This window comes from Zootoca vivipara, chromosome 4, assembly GCF_963506605.1.
Source record: "Zootoca vivipara chromosome 4, rZooViv1.1, whole genome shotgun sequence".
Classification (NCBI taxonomy): domain Eukaryota; kingdom Metazoa; phylum Chordata; class Lepidosauria; order Squamata; family Lacertidae; genus Zootoca; species Zootoca vivipara.
In genome coordinates this window covers 90,372,474-90,390,728 of record NC_083279.1, presented here as the reverse complement: position 1 = coordinate 90,390,728, position 18,255 = coordinate 90,372,474, and the positions used below count along the sequence as shown (strand labels likewise).

Below are 18,255 nucleotides of genomic sequence, written 5' to 3'. Positions count from 1 at the left end.
CTCTTCTTCTTCTTCTTCTTCTTCTTCTTCTTCTTCTTCTTCTTCTTCTTCTTCTTCTTCTTCTTCTTCTTCTTCTTCTTCTTCGCTCTTCAAAGGCTTTTTCTTCTTCTTCATTTCTATAGTCCATTTTCAACCCGGTAACCATTTTTGGTTAATGTGTTGTAAAGGGGTTTTGCTTTCCCCCTCATTTCTGGTATCCAATCCTTGCAGAATCCCAGCAAGTCCTAAGAATGCTCTCAGGACCTTTGAGAACTCAGGCTGGGCATATCAAAGGTGGCAAACAAGTTCCTTGCTTCAGAATATGCCCTAAAAACAAACAAACCCATGACACTTGCTTCAGGTGAACCTGAGGCTTCTCCCTCGAGACTTTGCAGCTCCCCTGGAATTGTGGGATTGGCAGGTCAAGATAGATGATGCTTGCACCTGTGGGTCTGTTAGGGGTACATTTGATCCATGTGTTGTTAGGGAGCCTAACTGCTGTGCTGTTCCACTTGTCCTGATATCTAGCACAACTGATCGGTTCACAAGTGGCACAGTCTTGGACCCGTGCAAAAGTCCATTTGCGGATGCTATTCCCCACGCTCACATTCCCATGATTCTTGGCTATGCAATATTCCCCTTCCAGAGGTGACCTTAAGTTCCACCTCAACAGCTCACCCCACTCGGGGGTACTGCCATTACAGTGGTACCTCAGGTTAAGAACTTAATTCATTCTGGAAGTCCGTTCTTAACCTGAAACTGTTCTTAACCTGAGGTACCACTTTAGCTAATGGGGCCTCCCGCTGCTGCTGCCGCCGCCGTACGATTTCTGTTCTCATCTTGAAGAAAAGTTCTTAACCTGAGGTACTATTTCTGGGTTAGCGGAGTCTGTAATCTGAAGCGTCTGTAACCTGAAGCGTCTGCAACCCAAGGTACCACTGTATGTATAATGGAACGGGTGATTATAATCCTGTTGGGACTTAAAGGGAGCCCCCCCCCCTCCGTCTGGCACAGTCCAAAGCTCCTAAAATGAGCAGATCCCTCTAAGGATAGTGAGGGCAGCGTGTTAGCACAATGGGAGCCAAAATCCTTACTCAATGCCCCCGAGTTTGCTTGGGATTGAGCCACATTCAAGTTAAGTTCGTCCAACTTCCGACCCCACTGTCAAGGCGGGAGACAGGACAGACACTCTCGTCTTCTCCAGAGACACAGTCCTGTGTTTGGCATGCATAAAACTCCTGCTGGCCATGTTTTTGTGTTCTCCAGGCAAGGACCGACAACAACGCCCATTCACGAAGCCCCGAAGACAGAGCAAGAAGCCAGCCCCGCCAAAATTCCTGCCCTCAGACCCCGGACTCCATCCCCCGTTTGTCAAGATCATGGTAGGGCAGGCCAGGTATAATACGTAGCTTTTCCTCCTTTTTCATCTATATCTGTGCAGGGCCAAATAGGCATGGCTTTTGGTAGGGGATGGAAGTTGGCAGCCGGCAGCCTGTGATCCATATTGTCCCATTGCTTATATATACACACTGGCATAGGAATTATAGCCCTGCAACATATGGAGGTCCACAGATTAGCCATGCCTGCAGTCCGAGGACCCTGTAATGCACATTTCTTACATATGCCATTTCTTTTGCCTTTCTGGGCATGCTCTAGTCATTGAATCTACCTGAAAAGAGCCTTTTTACACAAGCAAGGAGCAGATCTGTGTTTAAATGCTGAACATACAATAGCTTTTGCCTGTGCAAAATTGCCTGGAGCAAAATTTATGCTTGTTTTTCCTAGATAGATTTGGGAGGGCGGGATGTCGGGGATGCAATCCTGTTTTGTCCTAGTTCCTAACATCTCTGGTGGTGCTTTGGTGGGGGCATGAGGGGTGATGCGCACGGTTGCGTACAAAGCATGCGCAAGGCCAAAGAGCCCACCTTGGCGCTTTTGTACCTACTGGGGAAGTGTGGATTTAGCAAGGTTGTGGCTGAGAGGTGTTCCAGCCCTGCATTTCCAAAACCACCGCCCCAGGGTGCATATTTTGAATACGATTGTGTGCATCTTTGGGCAACTCAGACACTACTGCATTTCTTGTGGTATGCACTTGTTGTGGCATTTCCTTTTTGCTGCAAGAACGACTGGACTGGACTACTGCAATGTGTTAAACCTGGGGTTGTCTCTGAAGACCTCTTGTAGCCCCTAGAAGTCTGCCCAGAAAGAAAGCGCGGCCCTCAGGCTGTAAAGTTTTCCCTATAGCTGTTCCAGTGCTAGAAACAGCCCAACAACACTCCTCCACAACCCTTTCTGTTTTATTATTTGTGTGGTTTACTCTGATGAAAATATAATAATTGAGCATTTGCAGGCCCTCTAACGTTACCCTCAAATCTGCCACCAGAGACACCCTTCTCTCCATAATGGACAAGGTGTAGTTGTGCCAGGTCAGGTTGGATCTACTGAAAGCCACTGGCATTTATAAATTTTAATTTTTGAAACTCTCTTTCTGCCTACATTTCTGACGAACTCAAGTCAGAGGCAAACAGAGGAGCATTAGGTTTTTAAAGCAGAGGTTTTCATACTTTTTGGGTCCATGGCTCCCTTGACTAATGACATTCTTTCTGTGGCACCCCTGTGGGGTTCAGGAACCCAGTTTTGTCACTCCTTGCCTGCAGAGCCGGCAGCCCCTCACCCCTTTTTGGACACCCTCTGTTGTGGAGTGGTCCCTCAGCCTCCTCTCTTCTCCCCTCTCCTTAGGAGTCCTCTGGGCAGCCACAGCTACTGCCCTTGGTCTCTGAGCTGCCTCCCAACCCCAAAGAGAGGTGCCTCTTTGCACTGCCCCCCAGGGGCCTGGGAAGCACCCCCTGTCCATCTCCAGAGGAGAGCTTGTAGCCAGGTCTGCTGCTGCAACAAACAGTTGTGCAAGCCTTTGGGAGGCAGAGACACAAGACGGCATCAGAGGAAGAGAGGGAAGGAAAGAGGGACAGAGGCCAGTGTTGCCCGTGGCAACCCTGACCCTCATTCAAGGCACCCCAGAGTTCCATGGCATACTGGTTGAAAACCACAGGTTTAAGGATATTTAGCCCCTTCAGAGAATAGGTAAATGATCTTCCTGCTTTCATTGTTTAAAAGGACTCATAGTTAAAGGTGACCACAGTTTGCTGGTTTAATCAACACACTAAACTGCGGTTAATGGAAACCGGAAGCAAAAGCTTCTAAACTCCTCTTCCACAGCCACACTGGAGGAGGAGGAGGGAAAGGAGAGAGTGAGAGCCCAAGGCTTGCTGCGGCTTATTCTCATCATGCCAAATTATGGTCTGGTACTTTCTGAACATTGGAGTCGACAAGCTAAATGTGGCCAAATCAAGCCTTCAAATCAATAATGCCTCTGTGCCTTGTACTATATGCATTCCCAGGAAATGTGCTACTTGTGCATGCAGCGTGCTCAGAGGAGCATGCCTTTTTACACGGGTGAAGACAAGAGGAAGAAAGAGAAGGAAGAAGACAGGATGTTGGCACAGTATCAGGCCCTAAAGGATCATGAAGCCTTTCAGAGGCAGCTGGTAAGGTGGCACAAAAATAAAAGCAACATCCTTTTCTTCTTCTTCTAATTAAAAAGGGGGGGCAGATCTTTTGAACAAGAAAAGGGATACAGTGGTGCCTCGCAAGACGAATTTAATTCGTTCTGTGAGTCAATTCGTTTTGCGAAAAATTTGTCTTGAGAATCCCATAGGAATGCATTGAAATTCCCCCCCCCATAGGAACGCATTAATTGAATTTCAATGCATTCCTATGGGAAACCGCGATTCACTATACGAATTTTTCACAAAATGAATTCGTCTTGCGAGGCAACCTCCGATCGCAAAACCCATTCGTCTAGCGAAAAATTCGTCTAGCAGGGCATTCGTCTAGCGAGGTACCACTGTACTTGCTCTGCTGAGGATGGTTTCAAACGTGCAGAAATGCCTGTATTAAGAGGAAATCAGGCATGAAAATGCAAAAATTAGTGACAGTAGCATATGAAAATGCATTGTATTAGGGAGAATGGCTTGCAGAAATGTGCATATTTGTCAAAACTGCAAGCACACCTGTTTGCTGTCGGAGAGGACCCCTCTAAGATGCTGATGAATTTTCATGAAAATTAAAAGTTGCCCGTTGTTGAGGAAATGTGGAGAAATGAATTTAACATTGGGGAAATGAGAAACCGACAAATTTGTTTGTTCCTGGTCTCTGAACAAGGCAGCATCTTATGTTCACTGCTACCGGTGTGTAGAGGTTGCTTGTTCGAGAACATCTCCTGGGTTAAAGTCTCCTTGCAGGTGCAAAGCTAATATATCTAGGGGAAGAATTAGACTGAGAGGGTAAGAGAAAGTGTTGCGTTGCATTGCCTTTCTAGAGAACATGGTTGTTTGTAAGTCGCTTTGGGTTGCCTTGGGGAAGGAAAAGCGACTAACAAACTTAATAAATAAAAATAACAACGAATAAATAAATAATCCCCCTGCTCTGCCACCCTTTGCCTCAAAGGCATCTATAAGGATGCTGAGAGGGAGAGATTGCATTGCATGTTGATGGCGATGCATTATTGCAAGCTGTTGGTTTCTCACCCCCTTTTATTCTGCCCCTGCTCTTTTTTCACTTTGAATGCATCTCTGGAAAATCTCCTCCACCACAGATGCGAGCGATGACAAATCGAGAAGAGAACCAGAAAGTTGCGGCTTTTAACCTCGGGGTTGCCGAAGCCACCAGGAACCACAAGAACGATAAAGCTTTGGACAGCTACGTGAGTTCATGCCCTCTGCGATAGTCTAACTTCCCTGGCATCTCTGGTCAAAGTGGGTTCATCTTTTCCCACTCAAGACAGGGAGGTGCTCTGAAATGTTGTTGTTGTTTAGTCGTTTAGTCGTGTCCGACTCTTCGTGACCCCATGGACCAGAGCACGCCAGGCACTCCTGTCTTGCACTGCCTCCCGCAGTTTGGTCAAACTCATGTTCGTAGCTTCGAGAACACTGTCCAACCATCTCGTCCTCTGTCGTCCCCTTCTCCTAGTGCCCTCAATCTTTCCCAACATCAGGGTCTTTTCCAAGGATTCTTCTCTTCTCATGAGGTGGCCAAAGTATTGGAGCCTCAGCTTCAGGATCTGTCCTTCCAGTGAGCACTCAGGGCTGATTTCCTTAAGAATGGATAGGTTTGATCTTCTTGCAGTCCACGGGACTCTCAAGAGTCTCCTCCAGCACCATAGTTCAGTACTTATTTGTTTTCTCCGAATACCAGGGCAATACCGGGGCAGAGTGCGATAATATAAATGAAAACAATCCATGAATACATTCGTAATACAGTGGTACCTTGGTTCTCAAACTTAATCCGTTCCGGACGTGCGTTCCAAAACCAAAGCGTTCCAAAAACCAAGGCGCGCTTTCCCATAGAAAGGCATGCAAAACAGATTGATCCATTCTAGACTTTTGAAAACAACCCCCAAAATAGCAATTTAATATGAATTTTACTATCTAATGAGACCATTGATCCATAAAATGAATGCAATAATGTACTGTACTATGAAATAAATAAGACAGTACTGTAGATGATAAAAATAAAAAAAAAATTTTTTCTTACCTGCGCTGATGAGAGTCATTGTTTGGATGGGGGGCTTTTATCCATTTCCACAGCCACACAGTCAATCAGTCAATCAGCTAGTGTGGTATAGTGTTTAAGAGCGGTAGACTTGTAATCTGGGGGACCGGGTTCGCGTCTCCGTTCCTCCACATGCAGCTTCTGGGTGACCTTGGGCTAGTCACACTTCTTTGAAGTCTCTCAGCCTCACTCACCTCACCGAGTGTTTGTTGTGGGGGAGGAAGGGAAAGGAGAATGTTAGCTGCTTTGAGACTCCTTCGGGTAGTGATAAAGCGGGATATAAAATCCAAACTTTTCTTCTTTCCTCTTCAGTCAGTTGCTGAACTGGGTTCCATACAGTCACAAAAACAAATTAACCGAAAAAGCCTTAAAAACAAAAACGCAAAATAAATAGCAAAAACAAAAGTGCCAAACTTAATCCATTCCGGAAGTCCGTTTGACTTCCGAAATGTTCAAAAACCAAGACGCAGCTTCTGATTGGTGTAGGTGCCCCAGAAACAATAGCCGATAGCTGTATTGGACGTTCGGCTTCCAAAAAACGCTTGAAAACCGGAACACTTCCGGGTTTTTGGCGTTTGAGAACCAAGGCGTTTGAGAACCAAGGTACCACTGTAGTGTTCAGAATCTGGCCAGTCCCTCAACCTTAGCAATAGCAGAAGGGTTCCTCCCCCCCCCCACCAGGACTTTACTCTGGGATTGCCACTAATGACATTGATTTATTTATTACATCAATAGCCCAGCTTTCCTCCGAGGAGCTCAAGGTGGCACACTTGGTCCTTGCTCTCTTCACACCAACCCTGTGAGGTAGGCAAGGCCAGAAGGTGGTGACTGTCCCAAAGCCACCCAGTGGTGCAAAGTGGTGTACTGGGGATTTGAACCCTGTCTCTCAGGTCCTGGTTTAACCTCTAACTCAGGCACCCCAAACTGCGGCCCTCCAGATGTTTTGGCCTACAACTCCCATGATCCCTAGCTAACAGGACCAGTGTTTGGGGAAGATGGGAATTGTAGTCCAAAACATCTGGAGGGCTGAAGTTTAGGGATGCCTGCTCTAACTGCTGTACTGCGCTGGCTCTCATCTCTTTGGGGTTTTTAACAGATGCGATTTTGTCATGGGGGAAGTGACATTTCAGGCCGTGACTAGAAGCAAGAGCATATGCTTTGCATGCAGAAGGGCCTGGGTTCAGCCCTCGGCATCTCCAGTGGGACTAGTCTAGTCTACTCTAGTGGGACTGGAGAGTTGCTGCCAGTCAGTGTTGACAATGCTGAGCTACAAGGACCTGATGGCCTGGCTCAGTATAAGGCAGTTTCCCGTGTTTCTGTGATGGTTGGGAATTCCCTCAATGCACAAGATTGGGTGAGGTCTTCTCAACCGACGGGCGCCTCTCTCCTGAACAGAAATCGTACATCTTTGAGAAGAGGCCAACCAGTGCCACCTTTCATCAAAAGCAAGAGGTGTACGCACAACAGCTGGGGAAGCAAGTGGATGACAAGATGGCCAGAGAGTTGAAGCTGAAGCAGGATCAGGACCTCATTGACCGCCTGGAGCAAGTGCAGATGGCAGAAGAGTAAGTCTTCTGGGACGAGTTGTCCCTGTAGGCCAGAGTTTCTCAAACTTGGGTCTCCAGGGACTCAGCTACACAGCTGCAAATGAAACGTTTCAAATGCGTTGTAAAGTGCAATATACAAATGTGACACTATTTGGCGACAGTGAGCTAAGCGAAATTCTATGTATTTTTCAAAACTTTTTTTTTTAAAAAGCATTTTCACAGCGTTTTTTCATAAGTGTGTGGATTCCACCCAGCTGTTTTTGGACTGCAATTCCCATCATCCCTGACCGCTGGTCCTGCTAACTGGTGATGATGCGAGTTGTAGTCCAAGGACAGCCGGACACCAAGAAAACACTGCTGTAGACGTTCCTTTCTCAAGGTGTTTTCCACTGTGAGGTGTGAAGCAGCCTGCCCTAACCTGGTGCCCTGCATATGTTGGCAGACTACAATGCCTGCCATACCTGAGCATTGGCCGCAGTAACAGGCTGCCGGGAGTTGTAGTCCGAAACCTCTGGAAGGAACTAGGTTGGTGAGCTGCAGGTGACATCAGGTATTTTCATATCTGCTTTATGGGCTGCTTTAAAAGCTGCAGGGAGATTTCACATTTTCCAAAAAAAGGGCCAAAAGAATTGTCTTCCTAAATCGGAATAGGAACAAAATTGTTTAAACATAATGTGCTGGCTATAATCAAGGTGTATAATCAAGTCATTCAGAACTCTGAATGGCTTTCCAGGGCAAGACTGCAATTTGTTTCCTCTCCCTCCTTTCCAAATTGCTGTTGGGTATAGTTTCTACTTTTATAGGTAAAGGTAAAGGGACCCCTGACCATTAGGTCCAGTCGTGACTGACTTTGGGGTTGCGGCGCTCATCTCACGTTATTGGCCGAGGGAGCCGGTGTACAGCTTCCAGCAGGGCCGTCTTAAGTATATTTGGCACCCTGGCGGCGTGGTGCGACGGATCCCTCCAGCGCCCCCACCCTGCCCCGTTTCCCAGCGGGCGGGCGCAGCTCCGCGGCGTCCCCCGGGTCGGCAGGCACCCTGGTGCCCTGTGTCACCCAGCCTGGCCGTAGGGCCGGCCCTGGCTTTCAGGTCATGTGGCCAGCATGACTAAGCCGCTTCTGGCGAACCAGAGCAGCACACGGAAATGCCGTTTACCTTCCCACTGGAGCGGTACCTATTCATCTACTTGCACTTTGACGTGCTTTCGAACTGCTAGGTTGGCAGGAGCTGGGACCGAGCAACGGGAGCTCACCCCGTCGCAGGGATTCGAACCGCCGACCTTCTGATCAGCAAGCCCTAGGTTCTGTGGTTTAACCCACAGCGCCTTTTTCATGTTTTAAAAGCTAATGGGCATATATTTGAACTAAATATTTTAATAAACGAAGAAGAGAAGACTAACGATGTCAGGAGTGGGATAATATTCAGTGGACTATTATGGCTTTGAGCAAGTTGTCAGAACAGCGCCTCTGTAAACTTCAGGTAAACTTCAGAGCCTTTGGACTTTGGACCCTGACCAAGTATCAGATTTTTTTAAAAAAAAATAAGTAAATACTGTAAATCAAAAATTGGCAACCCTGTTGTAAAGTGGCCTGAAATAATTCCTACATTGTCAACCACTGGACAGGAGTAAATCCTACTGAAATGTTTCATGAAGATGATATACCGGTGGTATATAACCCCATGCAAATTGGCTAAAATATATAAAAACAACACAGATTGTTTTAAAAATTATCTGGGTAAATATGGTTCCCAAAGTAACACTTGGATGTGCCTAGATTAATTTTCACAAAATGGAAAAGGAAAAAAATAAAATAACTATACAGTAGTCCCTCGACTTATGAAGTACTCGACTTATGAAATTTCGAGTTATGAAAAAAATGGCCGCACGCTTACGTTTTTTCGACATCCGAAAGGAAAACCGTTGCAGTTTAGATGGCGTTTTCTCGACTTACGAATTTTAGATGCGGTTTACTCGACTTACGAATTTTTCCATTTCATTCCGATGGGAAACCACTTTTTTTGACTTACAGACTTTTCGACCTACGAATGTGCATTCGGAACGGATTAAATTCCTAAGTCGAGGGACCACTGTATTATATAAAGGAAAGGTTGACAGTATGTTAGAACACAGTACAAAAATAAGGAAATTAAAAGAAATGAGACCGCTGTAATAGAGGTAGGAGGAAGTCAGCTATTGTATTTGTGAAAGGAGACTGGATAGAAGAGTGAATAGATTATGTATGTTTTGTATGTTAACGAAAAAGAAAATATGATGGTGGTTGGTATGTTTTTAAAGAGGGAATAAAAAATAAAGCCTACTGAGATGTGGTTGGCTGAATGCTACACATGTTCCTCTTTCTCTTTCTAGGTTAGCTGCCCAAAGAGCAAGATACCTGAAGGACAAGATGGAAGAAACAAAGTGTTATAAGAGAGCACTGGACACCCAGGTAAAAATGAGGGATGCAAGTTAACAGTTCAACCCCCCCCCCCCAGGTGTGTTTATTCAGAAGGGAATCTTGTTGAGTTCAGTGGGTCTTACTCCAAGATAAGTGGATATGGTGCTGCAGCCTCATAGAATGAACCAAAGCCCTATTATTATTATTATTATTATTATTATTATTATTATTATTATTATTATTATTATAAAATCAGGGTGAATTTTAAGCTGTGGAGCTACATAGAGGAGCTGACTGATTGCCTCCTTTCAAAAAAGCATTATGAAAAGGATGCTTGGCTTCTCTAATCTCAAGGTTGCCGGTTCGAGCCCCATGTTGGGCTAAAACAGGCATCCCCAATCTCCTTCCTTGGAGCTTGAAGTCATTGGTTTGGGTCCTACCCTCCAGAGCAGGAGAAAACAAGCTTGCTCCATCCACCTTCCATGTGACAGCCCTTGAGATATTTGAAGATGGCTGTCATATCTCCTCTCAGTCTCCTCTTTGCCAGGCTAAACATCCCGCCCTCTCTCAACCGTTCCTCATAAGGCTTGGTTTGCCTTATCCACACGTTCTGTCTTCACACGTGGTTTACATGGCTCCGTAGTTTCCCTAGACCTGTTTTGCTTCCTTACGAAAGAAGCAGGCGTAAGAGCAGGCACCCCCCAAACTTCGGGCCTCCAGATGTTTTGGACTACAATTCCCATCTTCCCTGACCACTGGTCCTGTTAGCTAGGGATCATGGGAGTTGTAGGCCAAAACATCTGGAGGGCCGCAGTTTGGGGATGCCTGGGCTAAAAAGATTCCTGAATTGCAGGGGGTTGGACTAGATGACCCTCAGGGTACTTTCCATCTCTATGATTCTATGTTTCCCACCTGCAATTCCCAGGAACTGGAATTCAGAAGCTATTGATAGCCTTATCCTCCCACGAATTTGTCTAATCATCTTTTAAAGCCGTCTTGTGAATCTGCTCCGTAGGGTTGGGGGTGGGAGGTACCCAGAAAAGATTTAGGGGGACACACAAGGATTGCACAGGGAGAGAATCTAATGGGGGAATCTCCATCGCGCAGCTAAACTCCTTGTGCCGGAGGAACTGTTTGGCTGGATACTGCCCACAGCCTTTGAGGTGTTGAATTTAACAATGCTTCGTTGCCTGAAAACTTTTATTAGCAAGATTTCAGGTACATTATTTGTCAACAAAAAACAAACAGGGGAAAAAAACACCTAAACCTTTCAATTAAATCTGGCTCATAGTTTAAAAATTCCTCCTAGGCCCCCCTCCTATATTTTGTAATTTGCGCAGAATTTCATTCATTCAAAGGGCCATTTCACACGTCATGCAGCTTGTCTAAACTCGGACATAAATTGGATGCACGGATCTGTTTTACTGTGTTTGTAAGTGGCAAGGACAGACACCCTGTTCCATTTAGTTATATACATTCACATCATCTTTATCCACTTTACTGCCCAGGCTCTTTAGAGCCTATCAACTTCCTTCCCTCCCGCCCCATGGCTATCAAAATTCACCTTTATATCATTGCATTTCCGTACGTTTTCCAATTCTAATTACACTCATTACAAAATGGCTCAAAATTTAAATAAATATAGAAAGGTAGAAAATTTCTCATTACAAGTCTTCGGACAACCCTGCTACCGTAGTGATGTTAATTTCTTACAGTAATCTTTCAAATATCGTATAAATTTACTCCAGTCCTTTTGGTATAGTACTTGATCATGCATACATAGACAGTCTTTTATCTCCCCTTTTATTCTGTATTATGCATACAAATAGCAAATTATTTATTTACGGTATTTATTATTTCACCTTCCACGTATATTTGTCAAGACCGTGTACACGAGATAATATAAGCATTTAAAAACAGCACGCAGAATAACAGCAGAAGAAATTTAAAAGCAAAACAAAGCAAAATACCCATAGCAGAGGCCTGTTTTAGAATCAGATAATTGTAGAGTTGGAAGGGACCCCATGGGCAACTAACTACCTGGACATTTTGCCGATTTTCCAAAATTCCCCATGGGCGACACTTTTGCCGGTTAAATCCCAGACATGTCCAGGAAGTTCCATATATTGTTGTTGTTGTTTAGTCGTTTAGTCGTGTCCGACTCTTCGTGACCCCATGGACCATAGCACGCCAGGCACTCCTGTCTTGCACTGCCTCCCGCCGTTTGGTCAAACTCATGTTCGTAGCTTCGAGAACACTGTCCAACCATCTTGTCCTCTGTCGTCCCCTTCTCCTAGTGCCCTCAATCTTTCCCAACATCAGGGTCTTTTCCAAGGATTCTTCTCTTCTCATGAGGTGGCCAAAGTATTGGAGCCTCAGCTTCACGATCTGTCCTTCCAGGGAGCACTCAGGGCTGATTTTCTTAAGAATGGATAGGTTTGATCTTCTTGCAGTCCATGGGACTCTCAATCTAGTCCTACAATGCAGGAATCTGAACTAAAGCATCCATGACGGATGACCATCCAACCCCTCCTTAGAAACCTCCAACGAAGCAGAGTCCACAACCTCCCGAGAGAGACCGTTCCACTGTTGAACAGCTCTTGCTCTCAGAAGGTTCCTGTGTTTAGTCGAAATCTCCTTCCTTGGAGCTTGAAGTCATTGGTTTGGGTCCTACCCTCCAGAGCAGGAGAAAACAAGCTTGCTCCATCCACCTTCCATGTGACAGCCCTTGAGATATTTGAAGATGGCTGTCATATCTCCTCTCAGTCTCCTCTTTGCCAGGCTAAACATCCCGCCCTCTCTCAACCGTTCCTCATAAGGCTTGGTTTGCCTTATCCACACGTTCTGTCTTCACACGTGGTTTACATGGCTCCATAGTTTCCCTAGACCTGTTTTGCTTCCTTACGAAAGAAGCAGGCGTAAGAGCAGGCACCCCCCAAACTTCGGGCCTCCAGATGTTTTGGGCTACAATTCCCATCTTCCCTGACCACTGGTCCTGTTAGCTAGGGATCATGGGAGTTGTAGGCCAAAACATCTGGAGGGCCACAATTTGGGGGTGCCTGTGTAAGAGGAAGGAGTAAGGCTCATTTTTCACCCTCCTGAATTTGTACCCAGATAAAGATGAGGCCAGCTCCGTTGCCGGAGTACGAGCCTGATTCGGCTGGGGTCATCTTTGGGAAGAACGACATGACTAACGAGAAAATGGGAGAAGGAAAGAAGCGCTGCCAGGAATATTCCAAATACCAGCTGCAGGCAGCTGCAGAACGGAAGCGGGCGGCCATCCTCAGAGAGCTGATTGATCAGAGGAGAGCAGCAGAGATGCTTCAGAGAGCGAAGGAACAGTAAGAACAGAAAATGGTTGTGCTACGGTTTTTCCAGTACAGTGGTACCTTGGTTTAAGTACACAATTGGTTCCGGAAGTCTGTACTTAACCTGAAGCGTACTTAACATGAAGCGAACTTTCCCATTGAAAGTAATGGAAAGTGGATTAATCCGTTCCAGGCGGTCCGTGGAGTACTTAAACTGAAAGTACTCAAATCGAGGCGTACTTAAACCGAGATATGCAGAATTGGGCCAGTCTTACTGTTGTAATGATTTTCCAGAGCATTTTTATCCTGCCCCAAAAGGCTCCCAGGAATCAGTAATAAGAAAGTTTCTACCCTCGGGCTTAAAGTCTAAAGGACACGGCACAAAAGGAAAAGCGGTTGGGAAGGAAGTGGGCTGCGGGGGGGGGGATGCAAACTCAGGCATTATTTCTTAGCTGCAAAGTTATTGTAATTAGGCGGTGAGAGGGTGACTGCTTCAGGCAGCAGACTTCTGGGTTTCCTGAAAGGTCAACAAGTTGCTTAAAAATATACCGTATATATCATCATCATCATCATTTTTGCTCCCCAGTTAATGTTCTTGTGGAATTTTCTGCATTGGGCGATGCAATAACTTGGCTAGCCTTGGGTACCATGCACCGTATTTTTCACTCCATAAGATGCACCTAGTTTTTAGAGGAGGAAAGGGGGAAAGCCCCATTTTGGGGGGGGGATCAGCTCACAGTTGTGCAGCTTCTTTTGCAAAAGGGGGAAAGCCCCCTTTTTTTGAGGATCAGCTCAAAGTTGTTGAGCTTCCTTTGCAAAGGGAAAAAATCCTATTTTTATGGGGTTCAACTCACAGTTCTGCAGCTTCTTTAGGAAAGGAAAGGGAGCCGTTTCTACAGTTTCCAGACAGATAATCCAATCAGCCAGTCACATGTTGCTGGGGAAACAAACAGCCTCCGTCTGCAGAACATTCAACAATGGAGGCCTGGGCAAGGGGGGTGGGCCAGAAAGGGAGCCAGCGTTCGACCGCACATTCACTCCATAAGACACATAGACATTTCCTCTTACTTTTTAGGAGGAAAAAAGTGTGTCTTATGAGCAAAAAATATGGTACTTTGCTTAGGGATGGGGGAGGAATCCTGCAAACTCAGATTCCTAATTGTACTTGCCTTATTTGATTTGGGTGGACTGGATCAGGTCTCAAGTCCACTGCCAAATCGACATTCCTTTGCAATGCCGCCCAGTCTTGCTCCTTCCAGTCTTGCTCCTCAGCTGAATCTTGCTGAGGATGATGGAAATTGCAGTCCAACAATATCTGGGGACCCATAGCTGAAGAACAATGGTCTAGAATCTAGATAATATTGAGCTATATTGTTTGTTTTTTTGGGGGGAAGCCTGTGTGTGCTCTTATTGCAACCCATTGCAAATGTGCATGGACAGTTTTCTGGTTATGCACTATTTATTCTAGTGGGGGGGGGCACGACAGAGCAATGATCTGAAAGGAGCCAGGATCTGACTCTCCCCCCCCCCCGGGGCTGCCTTTTCTAGGTTGATGGCTGAAAAAGGAGAGCGGCTAGAGAAGATCTTCCAGATGAACTTAGCTGTGCAGGAGGACTGGAAGAAGAGTGCTGGACTGAAGAGGCAGCGGGATTACGAAGAGCAGATCTTTAGACGGTAAAGTTCAGCTGACAGCCAACCAAACTCGCCAGCCCCTTCCTTGCCTCTCTCTTGGCTGGGCCAGGGTGCTGCCGCTAAGCTGCCATCCGAATGGCAGTGGCGTCATGGCACTCTGTGGGCGCAGAATGGGGAGTAGCTGAGTCCCAGCATCCCCCTGGTGCTAGGCTCTCTCTTCCTGGCATTGGTCATCCTCCCAAAATGACCAGGCTCAGTTTCATCCAAGAAAAGACAGTCCCATTGCATCACACAGGGCTGGGAATCCTGGGTGATGGCACAGCAACTCTCCTTGCCCCTGCCCATCAAAATTGCTTTCCATGGGGATAGGAGGACAGTGGTGGAAGCCTTGGTGGAAGAATGCGTAGGCACCACTGCTGTAACTGAAAATCTGTTCGTGTGTCTTGGCCTGCTGTAGGAGGATGTGGAAGGATGTCAGCTGTGATTAGACATTATTAGGGCCCAGGCAAAATTATTCCCCTTCACATTCATCTTTCCCAGTTGCAAATATACGTATCGAGTCCCATCGAGGGGAGATGATGTTCTAGAAAACATCAGCTCTGTGTTTGAAATGGGGGCATGCAACCTTGCTGTAAAGTCTCGTGGCATCACTTGCAGCTGATAACAACAACAACAACAACAACAACAACAACAACAACAACAACAACAACATAATTTACTATTTCTACTCCGCCCATCTGGCTAGGTTTCCCCAGCCACTCTGGGCGGCTTCCAACAGAAGGTTAACAATACATTAAAAGGTTAAAAATGCATTATTAAAATTGCCTGTTGCCTTCCTGAAGTGCTGTCTTGACCCACATGATTTTTATTCATCACCTGTCAATGTTATGACTATGTTGTGTCAGCAGTGCATGCTAATTCCCAGCTGGTGGCATAACATCCCATTTTTACTTCCAGAAGGTCCACCCCAGCCCTGGAGACTTCTGTGGCCATTCAGAGTGGCTGGGGCACCCCAGATTATTGTTGTTGTTGTTGTTGTTGTTGTTGTTGTTGTTGTTACCACCACCACCACCATTAATTTTGCAAAATGGAAAGATATTTGAAAGGGTGCGGTTTTTTTGCTTAAGATTGGAACAAACAAAAAATTGGCACAGCACTAACCAATTTGAAGTCACAGGCAACGTATCCCTGACATTCCCAGAAGTTGGGGGAAAGTTGATGCCTTGCTTGTGAGCATCCTCTGACGAAGATAAACACACGCAATAAAAATTGTTGTTATTTATGTTCCAACGTGGTTCAGAAGAGTCTTCAGAATGGTAGTTTACAATACAGTGGTACCTCTACTTACGAATAACTCTACTTACGAATGTTTCTACTTACGAATGGCGCTCTGTCCGCCATCTTGGATGCAGTTTAGATAGGATTTTTTCTACTTATGAATTTTTAGATAGGGTTGCTTCTACTTACGATTTTTTTCTCCCAATGCATTCCTATGGGATTCGACTTACAATTTTTTCCGACTTACAAATGTGCGTTCGGAACGCATTAAATTCGTAAGTAGAGGTACCACTGTACGTAAAATGGGTGGCTAGCCTGTGGCACTCCAGATGTTGTTGGGACTGCAGCTCCCATCATTCCTGACCATGCTGCTGGGAGTTGGAGTCCACAGTTTAGCCACCCTGGAGAAAAATCGTAGCAGAGCATCATTGCTATTCTGAGCCGCCTTATACTGAGACAGGTGTTGGCTCATTTAGCTTACGATGGTCTATGCCAGTGATGGCCAAACTTGCCCCTCCAGCTGTTTTGGGACTACAGCTCCCATTATCCCTAGCTAACAGGACCAGTGGTCGGGGATGATAGGAATTGTAGTCCCCAAACAGCTGGAGGGCCAAGTTTGGCCATCACTGGTCTATGGTGAATATCAGCACCTCTCAAGGTATATGATGGGAGGACAGTTTCATGCTGAAATTGATGAGGTGCAGGTGCTGATGACGAAACCTGGAATGCATACTTAGAACAAGTGATCACGTGACGGACGAGTCTCCATTATGTAAACTAGGGATGGGGAACCTGTGGCCCTCCAGATGTGCTTGGTCTGTAATTCCCAGTAGCCCCAGACAACACAGACAGTTCACAGCGATCGTAGAATCATAGAGTTGGAAGGAAGCGCAGGGATCATATAGTCCAACTCCGTGTGATGCAGGAAGAGGGATGCAGTCCAACAGCATCTTGAGAGCTGCAGATTCTCTGTCCTTGCTCAGAATTGGGGAACACCCACCTTTGCACCACATGTGCAAACCAGAGCAACTGCTGCGGGGTTCACACACCACAAACCAAGCACACAGTGCAACCTCCTCGTTTGGCTTTCAGGCATCATTTCAGGGTGGGAGGTCTCTGTAGGTGCCCCCATTGGCAAACCCCTTCTATAAACAGGAAACATTTCTGATGAGTTACAGGTAGGTAGCCGCGTTGGTCTGCCGTAGTCGAAACAAAATAAAAAGAATTCCTTCCAGTAGAGACCAACTAAGTTTGTCATTGGTATGAGCTTTCATGCACACTTCTTCAGATACACTGAAACAGAATATAAGGGTCTGGTGACTTTGTTTCAGCGTATCTGAAGAAGTGTGCATGCACACAAAAGCTCATACCAATGACAGACTTAGTTGGTCTCTAAGGTGCTACCGGAAGGAATTTTTTTTATTTCTGATGAGGTGCAGCAGGGTTTGAGGACAAGGGGCTGGCTGGCGTTTCTCGTTCGGGGAGCCCGTTGCTTTTGCTAAACTCTCTCCCCTTTCCATTACAGCGCTGGCGACAAGCTCATGCTGCTCGACCAGTGCGCGAGGTATCGCCGCTGCTACCAGTGCAAGAGGCGCATGAGCAACTGTGGAGAAGCAAATGTTTTGGTGGACAGCAAATACATCCCTGGATCCCGGCTGGTAGTTTGAAGCAACTTCGCTGCTTTGTTTCTTCCCTTGCCCTCTTTCATCTCGCATTTTTTTTTAATCATTCTTTTTTTAAAAAGAGAAAAGAAAGAAATCTGATCGTGCTGATGTGCTTGATTTGATTCCCGCAGCTCTGTGCAATGCATTCTCCCTATTTCTGCTCAAGATTCTTGTTACCCTAACTTCAGTATGTTTTTATGGAGAATTATGTTGAATTAAAGAAGACATGGAAGTGCTCTGGTAGTAGTATCCTGCTTGCTTTGGTGCCCTATACCGCCCTATACCCGAAGGTCTCAGGGCGGTTCACCTCCTAAAATATCAAATACATAAAATCAAAACAAAACCAACAACCCAATAAAAACCCCCACAAAGAGCCAGCATTTTTAAAAAGGGTATAGGATGTAGATCAAGTCAGGCCAAGGCCTGGTTGAAAAGGAATGTGGAATCCATTTTTCTTTTTTTCTTTTAAAAATTTATTTTCATTTTTTAAAAACAATGTTCTTATACATTTGGATCATTTTCAATTTTTACACACCTGAGATCACTTGAATCCCCAGACTCCCCCCCTCCCCCCGGTTTCCAATTTTTGTCTGTTCTTTCTATTGCATCTAATTACATTTTTCAAATTCATTTTATATCCTTTTTAAAACTTAAATTCTGTTACATTATAAGTGTTATAACAATCTTGCTAACATTTTAAGATATCTGCAGTGGTGGTCTTTGAGATATTCTAAAAAAATTTTACACTCTTTACTGATTTTTTTAATCATCTTGGTATCTGATCTTCACGGTCATCTTTGCCATTTCAGCATAGTCCATCACCTTGGTTATCCACTCTTCAT

General features: G+C 45.6%; 1 protein-coding gene across 1 annotated transcript in view; it reads left to right on the top strand.

Annotated features, from left to right (window-relative positions):
* The window catches only part of CCDC81 (coiled-coil domain containing 81), a 32,388-nt gene extending 14,739 nt beyond the window's left edge, over nucleotides 1–17,649 (top strand). The window contains exons 8-15 of the mRNA XM_035115908.2: nucleotides 1,246–1,375; nucleotides 3,378–3,524; nucleotides 4,634–4,741; nucleotides 6,985–7,154; nucleotides 9,504–9,582; nucleotides 12,646–12,872; nucleotides 14,388–14,513; nucleotides 17,275–17,649. Of these exons, the coding sequence (XP_034971799.2) occupies nucleotides 1,246–1,375; nucleotides 3,378–3,524; nucleotides 4,634–4,741; nucleotides 6,985–7,154; nucleotides 9,504–9,582; nucleotides 12,646–12,872; nucleotides 14,388–14,513; nucleotides 17,275–17,416 (1,129 nt within the window). The 3' untranslated portion in view covers nucleotides 17,417–17,649. The remainder of the gene's footprint in view (nucleotides 1–1,245; nucleotides 1,376–3,377; nucleotides 3,525–4,633; nucleotides 4,742–6,984; nucleotides 7,155–9,503; nucleotides 9,583–12,645; nucleotides 12,873–14,387; nucleotides 14,514–17,274) is intronic.
* Nucleotides 17,650–18,255: the final 606 nt, after the last annotated feature.